This window comes from Microtus oregoni, unplaced genomic scaffold (genome assembly GCF_018167655.1).
Source record: "Microtus oregoni isolate MIOR12 unplaced genomic scaffold, Mior012 000022F_ref0000154, whole genome shotgun sequence".
Taxonomy (NCBI): Eukaryota; Metazoa; Chordata; class Mammalia; order Rodentia; family Cricetidae; genus Microtus; species Microtus oregoni.
The window spans coordinates 37,254,412-37,268,893 of record NW_024543081.1 but is presented as its reverse complement, the minus strand read 5'-3'; the positions used below and the strand labels follow the sequence as shown (position 1 = coordinate 37,268,893).

Below are 14,482 nucleotides of genomic sequence, written 5' to 3'. Positions count from 1 at the left end.
TCATTTGGTTTATTTTTGTACAGGGAGTGAGATATGAATCAATTTCACTATTCTAATTCTGCAGGTGAATGGTAAGGTATGTTCTTTGTGCTCCTGGTTTCTTCAGGACTTTTATCTTAAGGGTATGTTGATCTTTGTCAAATGCTTTTCTCTGTCTGTTGAGATGATCATGCAATTTCTATCTTTACATCTATTATTATGTTCTGGTACATGTATGGCTTTGGGTTTGTTGAACCAACCTTGATTCCCTGGAAAAAATCAATTTGGTCGTGGGATATGATCTTCTCAATGTGATCTTGAATTTAGTTTGTGAATATTCCGTTTGGGTTTTACATCTATATTTATCAGGGAGATTGGTTGGTAATCCTTCCTGTTATTTCTGTGTGATTATCTAGTTTTGCATACCAGAGTTATTGTCATTTTGTCAAATGAGTTTGGTGTATATTTTCACATTCTATTTTGTGGAACAATTTGAGAAACTTTGGTCTTAGAAAGTCCTTCAGTGTTTGGAAAAAGATACTTTTGAAACCCATGATTAACCTTATAAATAGTAATATTAAAGGAACATTTTTTTTTACTCAAAGAAATAATTTAGAGTTTAAAGATGACACAAGACAGAAGAACACAAGCTATACCTTCCTAGAAGTGTGATTCTAATAGTACAATAATAGCTAGTACTAACATGGTGTTCACTAAGTGCCAGAAATATTCTAAGAGATTTGGATTGTTGATTGTGGTGGCATGATATTGTCATCTATCCCTCAGGGAGACATACCATTTTCTCTGTTTAAAGGAGTGTGAGCAAGAGGGACCATTGATCTATCCCAAGATGGTACTTCTAAAACTACACCAGGTTTCTTCCATTTCTGTTGTTCCTCTGCTTTGTCCATAAGAATAGCATGACTTGACCTTTGACACTGGGTCAGGATATGTAACTGACCTTTAACCAGAAGCAGGATGGGGCCTAGTTGACTTGAAAATGGGTGTAAAAGCAACACACTCACGCCTTTATGAATAATAAATAATAAATACTTGCTTTTTATACAAGCCATTGCAATGTAAGAGTTGCTTTTTACAGTGTGCTATTGTATACCAATGGCTGACAATGATAGGTGCCCAGCCTTGACGTTCTCATGTGTCTTTGATGACCAGAGGCTTTGTTCACAGAGTTCCTGCATCTCCCCAGATCTTTTTCAGTTTAGCAATAAAGTTGTAGATCTGGGCGTGGAGATTTCACAGATCCAAGACTGTGGACTCAGGACCCTTGGGGATTTCAAGACTATTGGTAACGACAGCTTGGTTAAGATTCAGATGCTTGTACTTGCCAGGGAATACACCCATCACCTTCAACACAAATGTATTTAAAACCAAAACAATTTTCACTTGAATACCCTATCCCGGATGAAATAAAATTAACTTTCTAGTAATTAGCCACAATTTTAATGTGTTTATTTTTTCGCATATGCTTCTCAGCTCTGCCAAATTGGAAGCCTCAAATCTATCAACCACTAAATTGTTCCTTGAGTTCCTCTTGGGGGACCAATTAAAAGCATCAACATGTTTTTCTCCACTAAACTGGGAGTTTTATCTCCAGCTGTTGGGAGCTGGGCTTCTAAATGTATGATGCATGATCAACCAGGGGGAAGGCACTTGAGACAATGGGAGGAAAAGAGATGCTGTTGAGAGCTTTTTATGTGGGTTTGGTGGTTCCATCTCTTCACTCCATTCGGAGGGCACACGCTCTATGGAACATGTGGCAGGTAACACAGCTGGCAGCACAGCAGGGAAGGTGCTGCTCCCCAACCTCCAGGGAGAGCTCCTGGCAGAGAAGGAGACCGGTCATTTATCACTTTCACAGATGCAGCGCCTCTGGAGTGTCTCCTTTTCAGCTCCCATTCCGTAGAGCTTGTCACCGAAGACTTGGATAAATGTTTTCCAGATGGTGTCAATCATGGTGTTACCTCCTAAGAGGAATCAAGGAAGAGTGACTGAATTAACTAGCAAGTCAGAAAGGAAGTGAGACTGTGAAACAAGACAAGGAAGGACCTCAAAGCTATCTAATCATCTACAGCCAAGGTCATTTAGGAAAAGGGGAGTTTATTGAACATCGACATCTTGAAATTTGCAGGCAAATGGATGGAGCTAGAAAACATCATATTTAGTGAGGTAACCCAGAACCAGACAGACAATTATCATATGGACTCACTCATAAGTGGTTTTTGAACATAAAGCAAAGAAAACCAGCCTACAAATCACAATCTCAGAGAACCTAGACAACAATGAGGACCTAAGAGAGACATACTAATCTACATGGGAAGTAGAAAAAGACAAGATCTCCTGAGTAAACTGGGAGCATGGGGACCATGGGAGAGAGTTGAAGGGGAGGCGCAAGGCAGGGAGGAAAGCAAAGAAAATGTAGAGCTCAATAAAATCAATTAAAAAAAAACTTTATACCTAGTCAACAGTATAGTCTTTCAAGGCATAGATTTTGATTTTGACATGGTAGAATCTTAATCTCACATTATCTATACATAATGAACAGGTTACTTGGCCTCGTGGAACCTCATTTGACACACATCAGAGAAAGAAAAAACACAAACTGTATATTTTTTGTAGACATATATGTAACATGAAAAGCATGTGTATGGCTATCATCTTGAGGTAATCTGAGCAAGAAATGCCCCCCGTTGGCTCAGGCCTTTGGAGACATGGTTCCCCGTTGGTTGTAGTATTTGGAGAGGTTTAGGAGGTACATCTAAAGAAGGAAGTACATCTCTGGAGGTAGTCATTCACAGCGTAAAGCCTCTGCACCACTTCCAGTTTGTTCTGTCTACTTTGTATTTGTCATGAAACACAGGACTGCTCGGCTTCCTCATGCTGTTTCCCTGCCTGCTGCTGGCTGCCATGCATCCCTGCCATGATGGACTTTCAGCTCTGAAACTGGATGCCAAAATAAACCCTTCTTTCATAAGTTGTTTTTGACCAATGTGTTTTATCACAGTAACAGTAACTAATGCATACACAGTTGTAACACAAAAAATAAAATAAAATGAAAATGTTCTCTTCTGTCAGGGTCCATTAATAGCTAGACTCAGTTCTTTACCTGCCCCCACTGTTTTGCTCAGAGTGCCTTTGCCTACCTCCTGCTTCCACTTGACATGACTTGCTTTGACTAATAATGGTAGGTAAAAGTATAATGGACCCATCTTGAAAGTTAGTCATAAAACGTATCATCTGTTTCTATTTTTCCATTGCCCTTTCATAACTACCATAAAAAAAATACTTGTTTGTTAACCTAATGGCCAAAGCAGGAGGAATAAGACAGGTCTGCCCACACTGATCTATAGAGTCACCAAGCCAAGTCATGCTAAGCCATGTCTAGAACATCTAAATCCTACTTAGTAGGAAGACAGTAGCATGAAAATAATGGCCAATTTTGGTAATTGAATCTTGGTGTATGTCAGGTGAACCTGAAATTGAGGACGGACTCTGTTATCCTATACACTTTCTGTGAGTTCTATTCTAATCGCATCTTGCCCCAAGATTTATTGAATCAACATCTTTTGAAGTGCAGATATTAGACATGTAGCCAGACAATAGTAAGTGTAGCTGTATCACAGAATGTTTCTCTACACATTTGGTTTAAATTTTTTTTTTTTTTTTTTTTTTGGTTTTTTGAGACAGGGTTTCTCTGTGGTTTTGGAGCCTGTCCTGGAACTAGCTCTTGTAGACCAGGCTGGTCTCGAACTCACAGAGATCCGCCTGCCTCTGCCTCCCGAGTGCTGGGATTAAAGGCGTGCGCCACCACAGCCCGGCTGGTTTAAATTTTAATATCCAAATTCAGGTGTGCAATAAGAGAATTTACTATTTTATGAGAATATCATAACGTGTATTATGAACCCACCATTTTCTGAGTAGAAGAAGAAAGCATCCTTCCATCCATTAATAGTTTATCCTTCCTTGAGAGCTTTGTTCGAGTTTTAAAAAAACTAAGTACTGTGAATAGGGTTGGGAGGGAGAACCTGAATGCGCCTGTTCTTGGGTTGTTATTTCTACGATTCTCTGTTGAAGTGATCAGCATTTCTCAGATGTGCTGCGCTCCACGTCAGCAAGGATTCAGGGTCTTTCCACCCTTTTATGGAAACCCATAATTATTTTCAGATAATGGAAACAGAAATAGGATCTGGTCTCATATAAGCAAAAATTGGTCTGAAGCCTGGAGAACCTGTTGGGGTAGACAGCAATAAATACTTCTGGACTTCGATTTGTTTGGAAATCCGCGTTTCAGCTTCAAACATGTCTTCCTTTTCCTGCATCTTACAAGGGAGAAAGCATCAATGTCTTTCACATAGATGCCCTTTCCCTCTGGCAGCAGACAAGGAGTGTGGTAAAATGCAACGCCTCTCTTTCCCAGAAACCCAAGTGTGTACTCAAAATATCCTGTTTCTGACTCTTTCTCGGGGCCCTTTTCTAGTGTCACCAGGGGAACTTTGTTCTTGTTGTTTTCCTTATAATTTAGTTTTGGAAACTCAGAAGCTCGGGGAACTCTCCTGTCTCTCTATCTGGAACATTGTTCTATTTAAAGACTGAGCAGGCAAAGCCTAGCTGCAGCTATCAAGTGCTAGAGACACTTGGAGTCCAAGGAAAAGAACATCACAAGCTATTGGCTTCAAAATTCTATTTGTTTTATGGAAAGCAAGGCATTAACAGGCTAAGTACCATTTTGCATACGTCCTCTGTTAGATTTGACCTATATGTTACTGCCTAACTCAACATGTTGGGTAAATAAATGAGTTAATGAACAGGAATTTCGATATTGACCTTTGGCCTTAGCTCTGTTTTGTTTTTATTTTGTTTGTTTGTTTTGGGACTTTCTTTCTTTTAAATGCTTATTCACTGGTACAGCTGTATTTACGCCTAGATTAATCAGAGAAGTTGCCAGCTGTTCTTTGCAGATGTGCTCCATTTCCCAACGCCAGAAAAATTCAATTATGTGTACGAGGGTCATCGCTATAAAGCACGACCACGCTGACATTTTATGGTGAATGGTGACCATTGGAATACTTAGCCTGCAGCAGACTGTATCTGCTTAGATTATAATGTCCAAAATAACCATGTGTGAAACCATTATTTTAGTTACATTTACAGCTAAATTGAGCTAGGCAGTGATCCAAGCAATGGGCTGGCAATCAGCCCAATTCAAGCCGAGCAAAGGCGATTTCGCACTGCAAAATATGAACTAACTTATGAAGCATTACAGTGTGCATGAAAAGTTCAAGTAGGACACACCCTTCAGCAAGAGCAACTGCAAGTGGATTATTGGACTTTTAAGTATTTGCTGCAATTTCATGTATCAGGTGCAGGCTAGAATTCTAGTGCATACTATGATTCTGGGCAGCTTTCTGTAGGAAGTGCTTACCAATCTGCCATGATGCTCAAAATAGCCATATCCACATCCTACTTCCAAACTCCAAGGTTTTGTTATGACTGAGGGTGAAGGAAAGGACTGACCCCACCCCCTTGTGAAAAAGCTAACTAAACAGAAGAGAGCACAAAATAAGGCTCTTTGGAAATCGAAGAAAAAGAAATGCAGAAGAGCAAGAAAAAGAGAGACAAGAACAAGGAGTCTAGTGATCTCCCATCTTAGTGCTTAGAAGGTATTCATGCTGGACAACAGCAGACAAGATCCAAGCAGCGCCCCATGGTCTCCTTGATACAGTATGGCAGATTTCAGACTGTGGGCATTTCATAGCGGTCCTAAATTAAATAAGAAAGCACAGATAAGATTGCTCCACAGAGAGAAGGATCCACCAGGTGCAGTGCCCTAAAGATTTGCAATGTTTTTTTGTGTGTTTTTTTTTAGTGAAAGCTCATGATTTTATTGTCTTCATAACAAGGTCAGCTTAGAACTGGATCACTTGGCCCTTTCTCTTCTTATCACCACCCAGTTCAAAATGCTTGCATCTCTTAATAGCCAGCATCCTCTTAGATCTGCAGTTGGGCTCCACACATTCCAGTCTCAGCACAATCTTCTTTGTAGTTTTTGTTTTTTTGCGGAAAATAGGCTTAGTCTGCCCACCATAGCTACTCTGTTTCCTGTCATAACGCCGCTTTCCCTGGGCATACAAAGAATCTTTGCTTTTCTTGTACTGGGTCACTTTGTGGGGTTGGTGTTTGCCACATTTCTTGCAGAATGTACGGCGGGTCTTAGGAACGTTCACCATGTTGGTGGGTGCGATATTGGCACAGAAAGCTGCAATGTTTTTTTTTTATGCCTACCACTGCACACTGCATTGGACACACATGCGTGTGCACGCTCAGACACACACACACACACGTGAAAATCAAGGAATCATCAAGTAGGGACAAAAAGAACATCACGTAAGCTCCACATGGAGCATGGGCTGCTGTCAACTCTTACTGTCTAGAATTGAGAAAACCCTTTAGCTCACGTGAAATCATTTTACTATTTCAAAAGGCACCGCTCCAGGACTAGGGCCAAATCAGCTTGTGACTAAAGCCTGTTCTTATCTCACCTTTTAAAAAAATGAATGCTTGAAAATGAAGACATCAGCCCACGTCCAAACAACCTCACTTTGCTAGAAGAAAGATCAATAATCTAAAAGTTACACCGAACTATCAGCAAGCATAGTGAAATGTGGAGCATCCAGAATTCTAAAATATTATGAGACAGCCCAAGAACCAGGCTGGAATGGTTCCCATGAGGGGAACCCAAGAACAGCGAAAATACATTAGATGAAAGCTAAATTAGACATACGAATTATATCTGAGGTTCTAAATGACAGAATACATCATGAGAAGTAAAGCAGACGCATGAAAGACATAAAAAAATATAAACTTCTAGAAATCAAAAATAAAGTGTCTGGGATAAAGAGTAGTACAAATATTGGGTTACCAGTATAAGGACAATATTAATAAATAGAGAAATTGAAACCATCTAAAGTTAAAGCAAGACAGATGATGGGGGAAAGCCAATGTGGGCTGTAAAAAACATTAGGATGGCCAGTGTAGATGTGATTGGAGTTCCTGGATTCGGAGTGTTTAAAAAAAAAAATGAAAGAATAATACTAACTTTCTCCAAATTTCATGAAAATCCTAGAATCCACAGAGGCAGGAATCTCTAAGATTTTTAAGCAAAATAAATCTATTCCCAGGCACATGATAAGAATATGATTCACATATGTGATTAAGAAAAACCTTAAAAAGAGAGAATTTTGAGCAGCAGGGGGGACACTTTCTAGGAGAGGAGTAACATCTTCAAAGACTGGAAAGTTTCAAGTTAAAATTCTATTCCCAGAGAAAACACCTTTCAAGTCTGAATGTGGAATAAAGACTTCATGATACATACCAAAGCTGCAAAAATTTATCAGCAATACACTTCAAACAATAGAAAGGTACAATAAGATCTTTCAAGGGGACAAAGACTGTTAGGAAATAGAATTCTGAAAATACCCAAACTGAAGAAAAGACGACTATGGGATTGCATGAGAGAAAACATAAGGCTAAGATAACTACTATCTAGTAAACCCTAAACCAATAACTACAAAAACAAGTGATTTGAATCAAATCAGGCAACAGAGGAGACAAAGTGAAGCTGTAAAATTACAAAAGTGTTCCAAGAGGAACATATGCATATATGCATATGTATATATAATATTATGAATATATAGTTTCATGTATATATGAAAAAAATATGCCAAAGAAAACTAGAATAAAACAACCTGCTGCCTCTGTGAAATGTTTCTTACATATAGTGACACAAGAAAATTGAACACACAGGGGAAGTAAAAGAATATACTAATTCCAGTGTGGTACAGTATTTGAAAAATATCACTCCATATAATTTGCTGTGCTAATCAGTTTTTGCCAGCTGGACACACACTAGAACCACCTGAGCTGAGGGAACTGCGACCGAGCAGTCACCTCCATCAGACAGGTCTGTGGGCATGCCCGTGGGGACATTTTCTTGGTGAGTGATGGATGAATGAGTACCCAGATCATTGTTGGCAGTGTCACCCTGGGTAGTTGGCACTAGGAGGTGTTAAGAAAATTGGCTGAGCACTCCATGAAGAACAAGCCAGCAAGCAGAGTTCGCCCATGGTCTCTGCTCCCGTTTCTGTCTTGAGTTCCTGCCTTGGTTCCCCTTGATGGTAGGTTGTGACCTGTAAGCTCAGCCCTTTCCTCCCCAGATGGTTTTGGTCAGTGTTTTATCACAGCAACAGAAACTAAACTAAAACATTTGCCATGTTACAAACTAAAAGTCAAAAAAAAAAAAAAAACCAATGGCAAAGAAACAAAACAACAACAACAAAATAATAATAACTTTAACCTGCATAAAATATTTTTAAAAACTGTGGCATTTGTGATGATAATTTTGGGTAGGTTGGAATAGGAGAAAACATCCTTGCTCAGACACGAGGTATCTGTGAACAAACTGGACTAACATTGCGTCTGGTCTTTAAAGAATCCTGAGGGAATGAAAACAAGAACAAGGAAGGACATTAGTTCCTACTACTCCTGCTTAACAGGGTCCTACAAGTTGTAACCTGTTAAAATGTGCAGGAAAATAAGGAAATAAAAAGTAACTGTCAACTTCTGCAGGCACTTCCTGGGAACCCGCTGGCCACACTGGCCAGGGAAACAGGTAGGCAATCTCCAGACCTTCACTCTCTTTCCCCTACTTCAAATCCAGCTCCCCAGTCTCATGCACAGATCTGTAGCAGAGTACATGCTGTGACCTCTCCTCTCTCTCTGGCCCCTAATCTTGGTGGCACACCCTGTTTTCCTCCTTACTGTGGGTCTCCTTAGCCCGGCCCCTGTAGCCCATCTCCATCTGGAGGTAGCAGCTCCCAATAGCAAGAAACACATTCTACCTGGAACCTTCGGTGGCCATACCTGGCAGCATCTCAGAAGAATTCACTATCAGAAAACCCACTGCCACCACATTCTTCTAAAAACCAGAAAGGGCAATGGAAGGAACCGAACACAACCCAACAAAGACAAGGCTAAATATCAGCACCAAGAATCATCCCAAACTTAGATGCCTAGATGCCAGTGCATAAGTCCTATCAGTAACTGCTAGGACAATATGTCTCCACTAAAACCCAGCAATCCTGCTGCAGCAGATCCTGAGAGATCCAATATCGCTGAAGCACCATAAGAGGACTTCAAAATAACCTTTATGAATATGTTAGATGTCTTTAAAGAGGAAATCAACACAACCTTTAATGAAGTCTATGGGAAAAAAAAACCAATCAAACAGTGGAATGAAATGAATTAAACAGTTCAAGGCTTGTAAGTAAAAAAATATAACCAACCAAAAAAAAAAAAAAACCCAAACTGAAGGAAAATAAGAAATGAAAAATTTAGGAACTTGAACAGGAAACTCAAAAGGCAAACTTTGCCAGTAGAATACAAGACAGGGAAAAAGAATATTAGTGACTGAAGACAAAATAGAAAAGTTTTTGGCTAAAGTCCCATGGGAACACCCCCCCCAAAAAAAAAACCTCAAGCTATTGCCAAAGCAATTGGTGGTGCAAAGTGCCCGTGAGGCCCTATTGCTTACCACAACACCTACGTGACTCAATTAGCTTGAGTTGTTGCCATTGTCTTGAATAGAGAAACTAATTCTTTGATTCTTTGCCATAACCAAAAGAAAAAACTAAAATGTGTTATGGTTTGGTTTAATAGCACTAGGTGTCAGGTAACGAAGGACATAATAGACTGAATATCTGGAGAGTTTTCTTAGGTTAGCTTGGCAAAATTTCTCTATATGCTTGAAGAGGGCACCTTTTTGTTTGTTTGTTTTTTGAGACAGAGTTTCACTGTGTAGTCCTGGCTGTCCTGGAACTCACTCTGTAGATCAGGGTGGCCTCAAACTCACAGACATCCACCTGCCTCTGCCTTGTGAGTGCTGGGATTAAAGTCAGGCAGCACCACTGCCCAGCAGGGGAGACCATTCTTTATGGACAAAAACAATCTATGTCTTTGTCTCTTGTATGATATCAAATCATGTTCTGCTTCTTTCTCTTAACAAAATATGTGTGATTGCACTCAAGATACACCTGAAAAAAAAATCCAGGATAAATCTCATCTCGGAGCCTCCACCACATCTTTAAAGACCGTTACTAAAGAAGATAACAGATGTGTAAGTGAGTAATACGAATAGAGAGCAAGGCCCTTCCAGGTCTGGAAAGACTGATGGAGTCAGGATATCAACTGAGATTCCAAGCTTACAAAGATCTTACATATAAAAGACTTAATGTGATTCTTAGTTAGAGCAGATAACTCTGAGTGGGGAAAAGACCAGTTAAATGGTCTATGCTTTTGGTCCATCTTGTGTGTGGGATACCTGGGCATTGATTTCTCATCTCACAAGAAGAGAGTAAAGTGTTAAGGGGACAAAGAACTAAGAGAGTTGAGAATTATACCTAGAGGAAAACTTTGATTATTCTCATATGGAAGTGAGCTGGAAATGTTTAGAAAGAAGCTGCCAAGATTGCTGCTAGGAAATCCCAAGCGGTGTCTAGTCACTCTGTGAATATCTGTTAAACTTCAAAACTGTCACGGAGTGGAGCCAAGCTATCCCACACTGGCTTCCAAGTGGACAAAGTTGATGAAACTTGAAAATATATATTGGAGAAGGGACAGCGTCTTCAACAAATGGAGCTGGACAATATTGGTCTTTCACCCTGTACAAAAACCAGCTCCAGATGAATCAGGGGGCTTAATGTAAGACCAGAAAGTGTTACAGGAAAAAGGAGGAGAAACACATCAAGATGTGGGTAGATGCGCGGGCTTTCTGAATGGAACTCCAATCTCAGGAAATCATGGCAACAACTGACAAATCGGATCTCGTGGCATTAAAAAGCTTAACCAAGTAAAGAAATGTCCTATAGCCATCTGACAACGAATATCTGGAATATGCACTAAACCTTATAAGAAATCAAATGACCAATCAATAAAGGGGCTAATGAGAAGAATGAAGAGTTTGCAAAAGATGAAGTACAAATCGTCAGTCAGAGAAACATACTGAAGATGCCATTTCATCCTCATCAGAACGTCAGTCATTAAGAAAGCAAGAACAAATCTTAACAGTGATGGGGCAAAAGGGACCCTTACATATTGCTGGTGGGGAGGCGACGCCAGCCAGTCACTATGCAAGTTAGTGTGGAGATTCTTCAAAAACTCAGAATCTATCTTATACCTGGGTAAATAGCCGAAGGCTTCAAGTCAATGTGTCACTGGGGCAGTACAATTCACAGCAGGTAAAGTATGGAGATAGCATTGGTGTCCAACAAAAGAGGGGTACATGTGTGTGTGTGTGTGTGTGTGTGTGTGTGTGTGTGTATGTGTGTGCCATGAAAATGTCTAACAGAAGAAAGAGGAATAACACTAACAGAGGAATAAAGAGAAGACAAATGAGGACAAGTGGGTGGGAAACAGAATATGTTCAACATAAACTATATACTTGAGTGAAAGCTTAAAGAATAAATCATTGTTTTCAAAAGTTTTATTATATAAAAATGTGGAGGCTACATCAAAAAGAACGATGGATGAGGAAATCCACCCCCAAAGTGAATAAGAGCCTCAAAAATCAAATTTATCTATTCCCATATAGAGGGTTTTAGTGTAACTGCTCCAGGAGATCTCCAGCTTCTAGGGACTGTGTAAGATACCTAACTTCCATGGACCATGTATCTTCCTATTTTTCCCTCATCAACAAAAGAGAATTTTGAACTGTTGCTCTTTTTTATAACCTTCATCATTTTGTTTTTAGTATTTTCATTTGGGGTGATAGAAATGGGCAAAGTCTACTAAGTTATAAAAATGTTAGGTATGAAAAAGAAAGCCTGATTTTATTGGTCTTTGATTTATTGATGGACATGACACCTTCCCAACAGAGAGGTTATGTAGAACACTTTCCAAGGTTATATGACCTCAAAATATATTTTTATTTAGCATTCAGATTGATTAAAAAATTTCTTCTGTACAGAAAAAAAAGGAATTAACTAGACCTTAACTTTTAGATTCAGAAATAGAAACAATAGAAAACAGAAAAGGAAAATACTGAATAAATTTAAAATAAACAGAGATAGAGGAAGAGTTTTGAGATGATTAACATAGAAGTTATCTAGAGAGAAAGTTTCGAGATAGAACAATGTCAAATGCTCATAGAACAATGTAATACAAAGCATTAATTAAATAAAAAGTTGATTCTTTTAGAAAATCAGTGATTAATAAACCCTCATCCAGAGTAACTGAAAGGCAGACAGAGAATATCTAAATTAACAAAAGTAGAGATGAAAGGGTTGGGTGCCAATTTATAGGAGGAGGGTCCACTTGTTTGTCTCGGCCACCTGGCTAGCTTTGCCCTGAAAGAACCACACAGAAACTGTATTATTTAAATCACTGCTTGGTCCATTAGCTTTAGCTTCTATTGGCTAACTCCTACATCTTAACTTAACCCATTTCTATTAATCTGTATATCACCACGAGGCTGTGGCCTACCAGCAAAGTTTCAGCACATCTTATTCTGGCGGCGGTTCCAGAGCATCTTCTTCTGCCTTCTTCCTCCCAACCCTCTGTTTAGTTTTCCCTGCCTAGCTCTGTTCCCCTATAGCTCTGCTATATAGGCCCAAAGCAGTTTCTTTATTAGCCAATGAAAGCAACACATAGACAGAATGACCTCCTACAGGGAACATAACAACAGATATTGAGGAGAGGCCATGCTTTAACAATATGTACTCCATCAAACTAGAAATCTAAAAGAAATGGTTACTTTTCTCAATACATACTATCTACCAAAGTTAAGTCAAGATCAGGCAAGCAATTTAAACAAACTTACAATCCTTAGTGAAATGGAAGCAGACATTAAAAATCTCTCAACCATAAAAAGCCCAGGGGCAGGTGGTTTGAGTGCAGAATTCTATCAGACTTCAAACAAAGATTCACTCCAAAACTTTCAAATTATTCCTCAAAAAGCACAAACAGAAGGAACATTGCCCAGTTATTCTTAACAAGGCCACTGTCACTTTCATACCTAAACCATGCCAAAAGGAAAACAAACTTGGCTGATAGCTCTTTATATACATTTTAAAAGAATTCCGTTGATAGTCTTTTATGCAAGTTTTTTTTTTTCAAAAGAATGAAAAAAAATCTCTAAGATTCTACCTGAGTCTAGATAGATCCAGTCTTGTTTTTATAAAAACAGTGCAAACTTTATTCTCTGAGCTTTCATGTCTGCATCTATGAAATATTAAAAATATTAAATCTTAGAGTTGCCAGGTATCGTACCAGAGGCTTACTTCTCCCTCCTATTCCCATCCACAGCATGTATACACATGCTAACACTAATGTGTACGTGCACACACACACATACACTCGAAGCTTGACTAACTGTAGTAGAAATTACAATATTATTTTTTATTGTAAACAGGCAAATATTTTCCTGTAAATATTTTTTCACTGATTATACTATTATTTCTAAAACTTGAAATTAATGGCCCACTGTTAGGTGAATCTCTTGCCATCTGTCAGATGGTCAATTGTAGGGCCCATGGGTCTACCCCTGCTCCTGGGTTTCATCTTGAGGACAGTTTTTGGCCATCCAGCTAAACATCCTGTTTGTTCCTGTGCTCCTCTTGCCCCCCTGGTGGTTAGCTATAGGGCCATTGTTGACCCCACCTTGGGTGTGGTAATTTCCCACCTGCATGGGGGAAATTCCATTGTGCAGCAGCTAGGTATTTAAGGTTTTTCCTAAGTTTGAATAAACGGCATTCAGCTGATCTCCCTTTGAATGACCCAGGTCTCTTGTGTGTTCTTTCAATCTCCAGGCCCGTGCCTGGCTAACGAGCCATACAGTGGTGGGCGAAGTGTACCCAGAGTAACTCAGGTGTTACAGTTGGAGGCCCATCGGTGAGATCAGGAGTTCCAGTTGGAGACCCATCAGCGAGATCAGGAGTTACAGTCAATACCGGTCTAGCTTTAATGAAAGATTCAGGCAATACAAGATGAATATGTGACCATCTCGTATGTGTTGCTGAGGCCCTTGGTGCAGCAGAAGCCAGACAACAGCTACTTCCCCTTCTAAGAATTTTGGAGCAGCTTATATGCAGTCTTTGAGGGATCCTAAAACATGGGGGTCTTATTAAAATATGCTGAGAGCACATTAGAATATGGTTGAGGTGGGGAAAGGGTTGAAATGGAGTTGAGGTGGGAAACAAGTAGCTGGACAAACAGACTCACACACTCAAGTTCAAACACTCAACTGAGATTAGACGCTTGCTTAAAAGTCTAAACTATGAAGTGGCCAAGCCAGTTTTTACAAGTAATCCAAAATAAACAGTAAAGAATCCACATAAAAATTAGATTTTTACTAAATTCCACTTTGACTTTAAGCATCAGAAAAGAGACTGGATGATGTGGGTTTTGCTGTCCACATCCTGCAGTTCTTTTTAAA

The 14,482-nt window shown here is 39.5% G+C and overlaps 1 protein-coding gene across 1 annotated transcript; it reads right to left on the bottom strand.

Moving 5' to 3' along the window:
- Window positions 1–5,861: 5,861 nt before the first annotated feature.
- On the bottom strand, window positions 5,862–6,224 carry LOC121461520 (60S ribosomal protein L36a-like). Its single transcript, XM_041672610.1, has one exon. The coding sequence runs from the start codon at window positions 6,222–6,224 to the stop codon at window positions 5,904–5,906; it is 321 nt and encodes a 106-aa protein (XP_041528544.1). The 3' UTR covers window positions 5,862–5,903.
- Window positions 6,225–14,482: the final 8,258 nt, after the last annotated feature.

Bases quoted from the DNA above. Each gene is read 5' to 3' on its own strand.
- LOC121461520 (XM_041672610.1), bottom strand. From the start codon at position 6,224: ATGGTGAACGTTCCTAAGACCCGCCGTACATTCTGCAAGAAATGTGGC.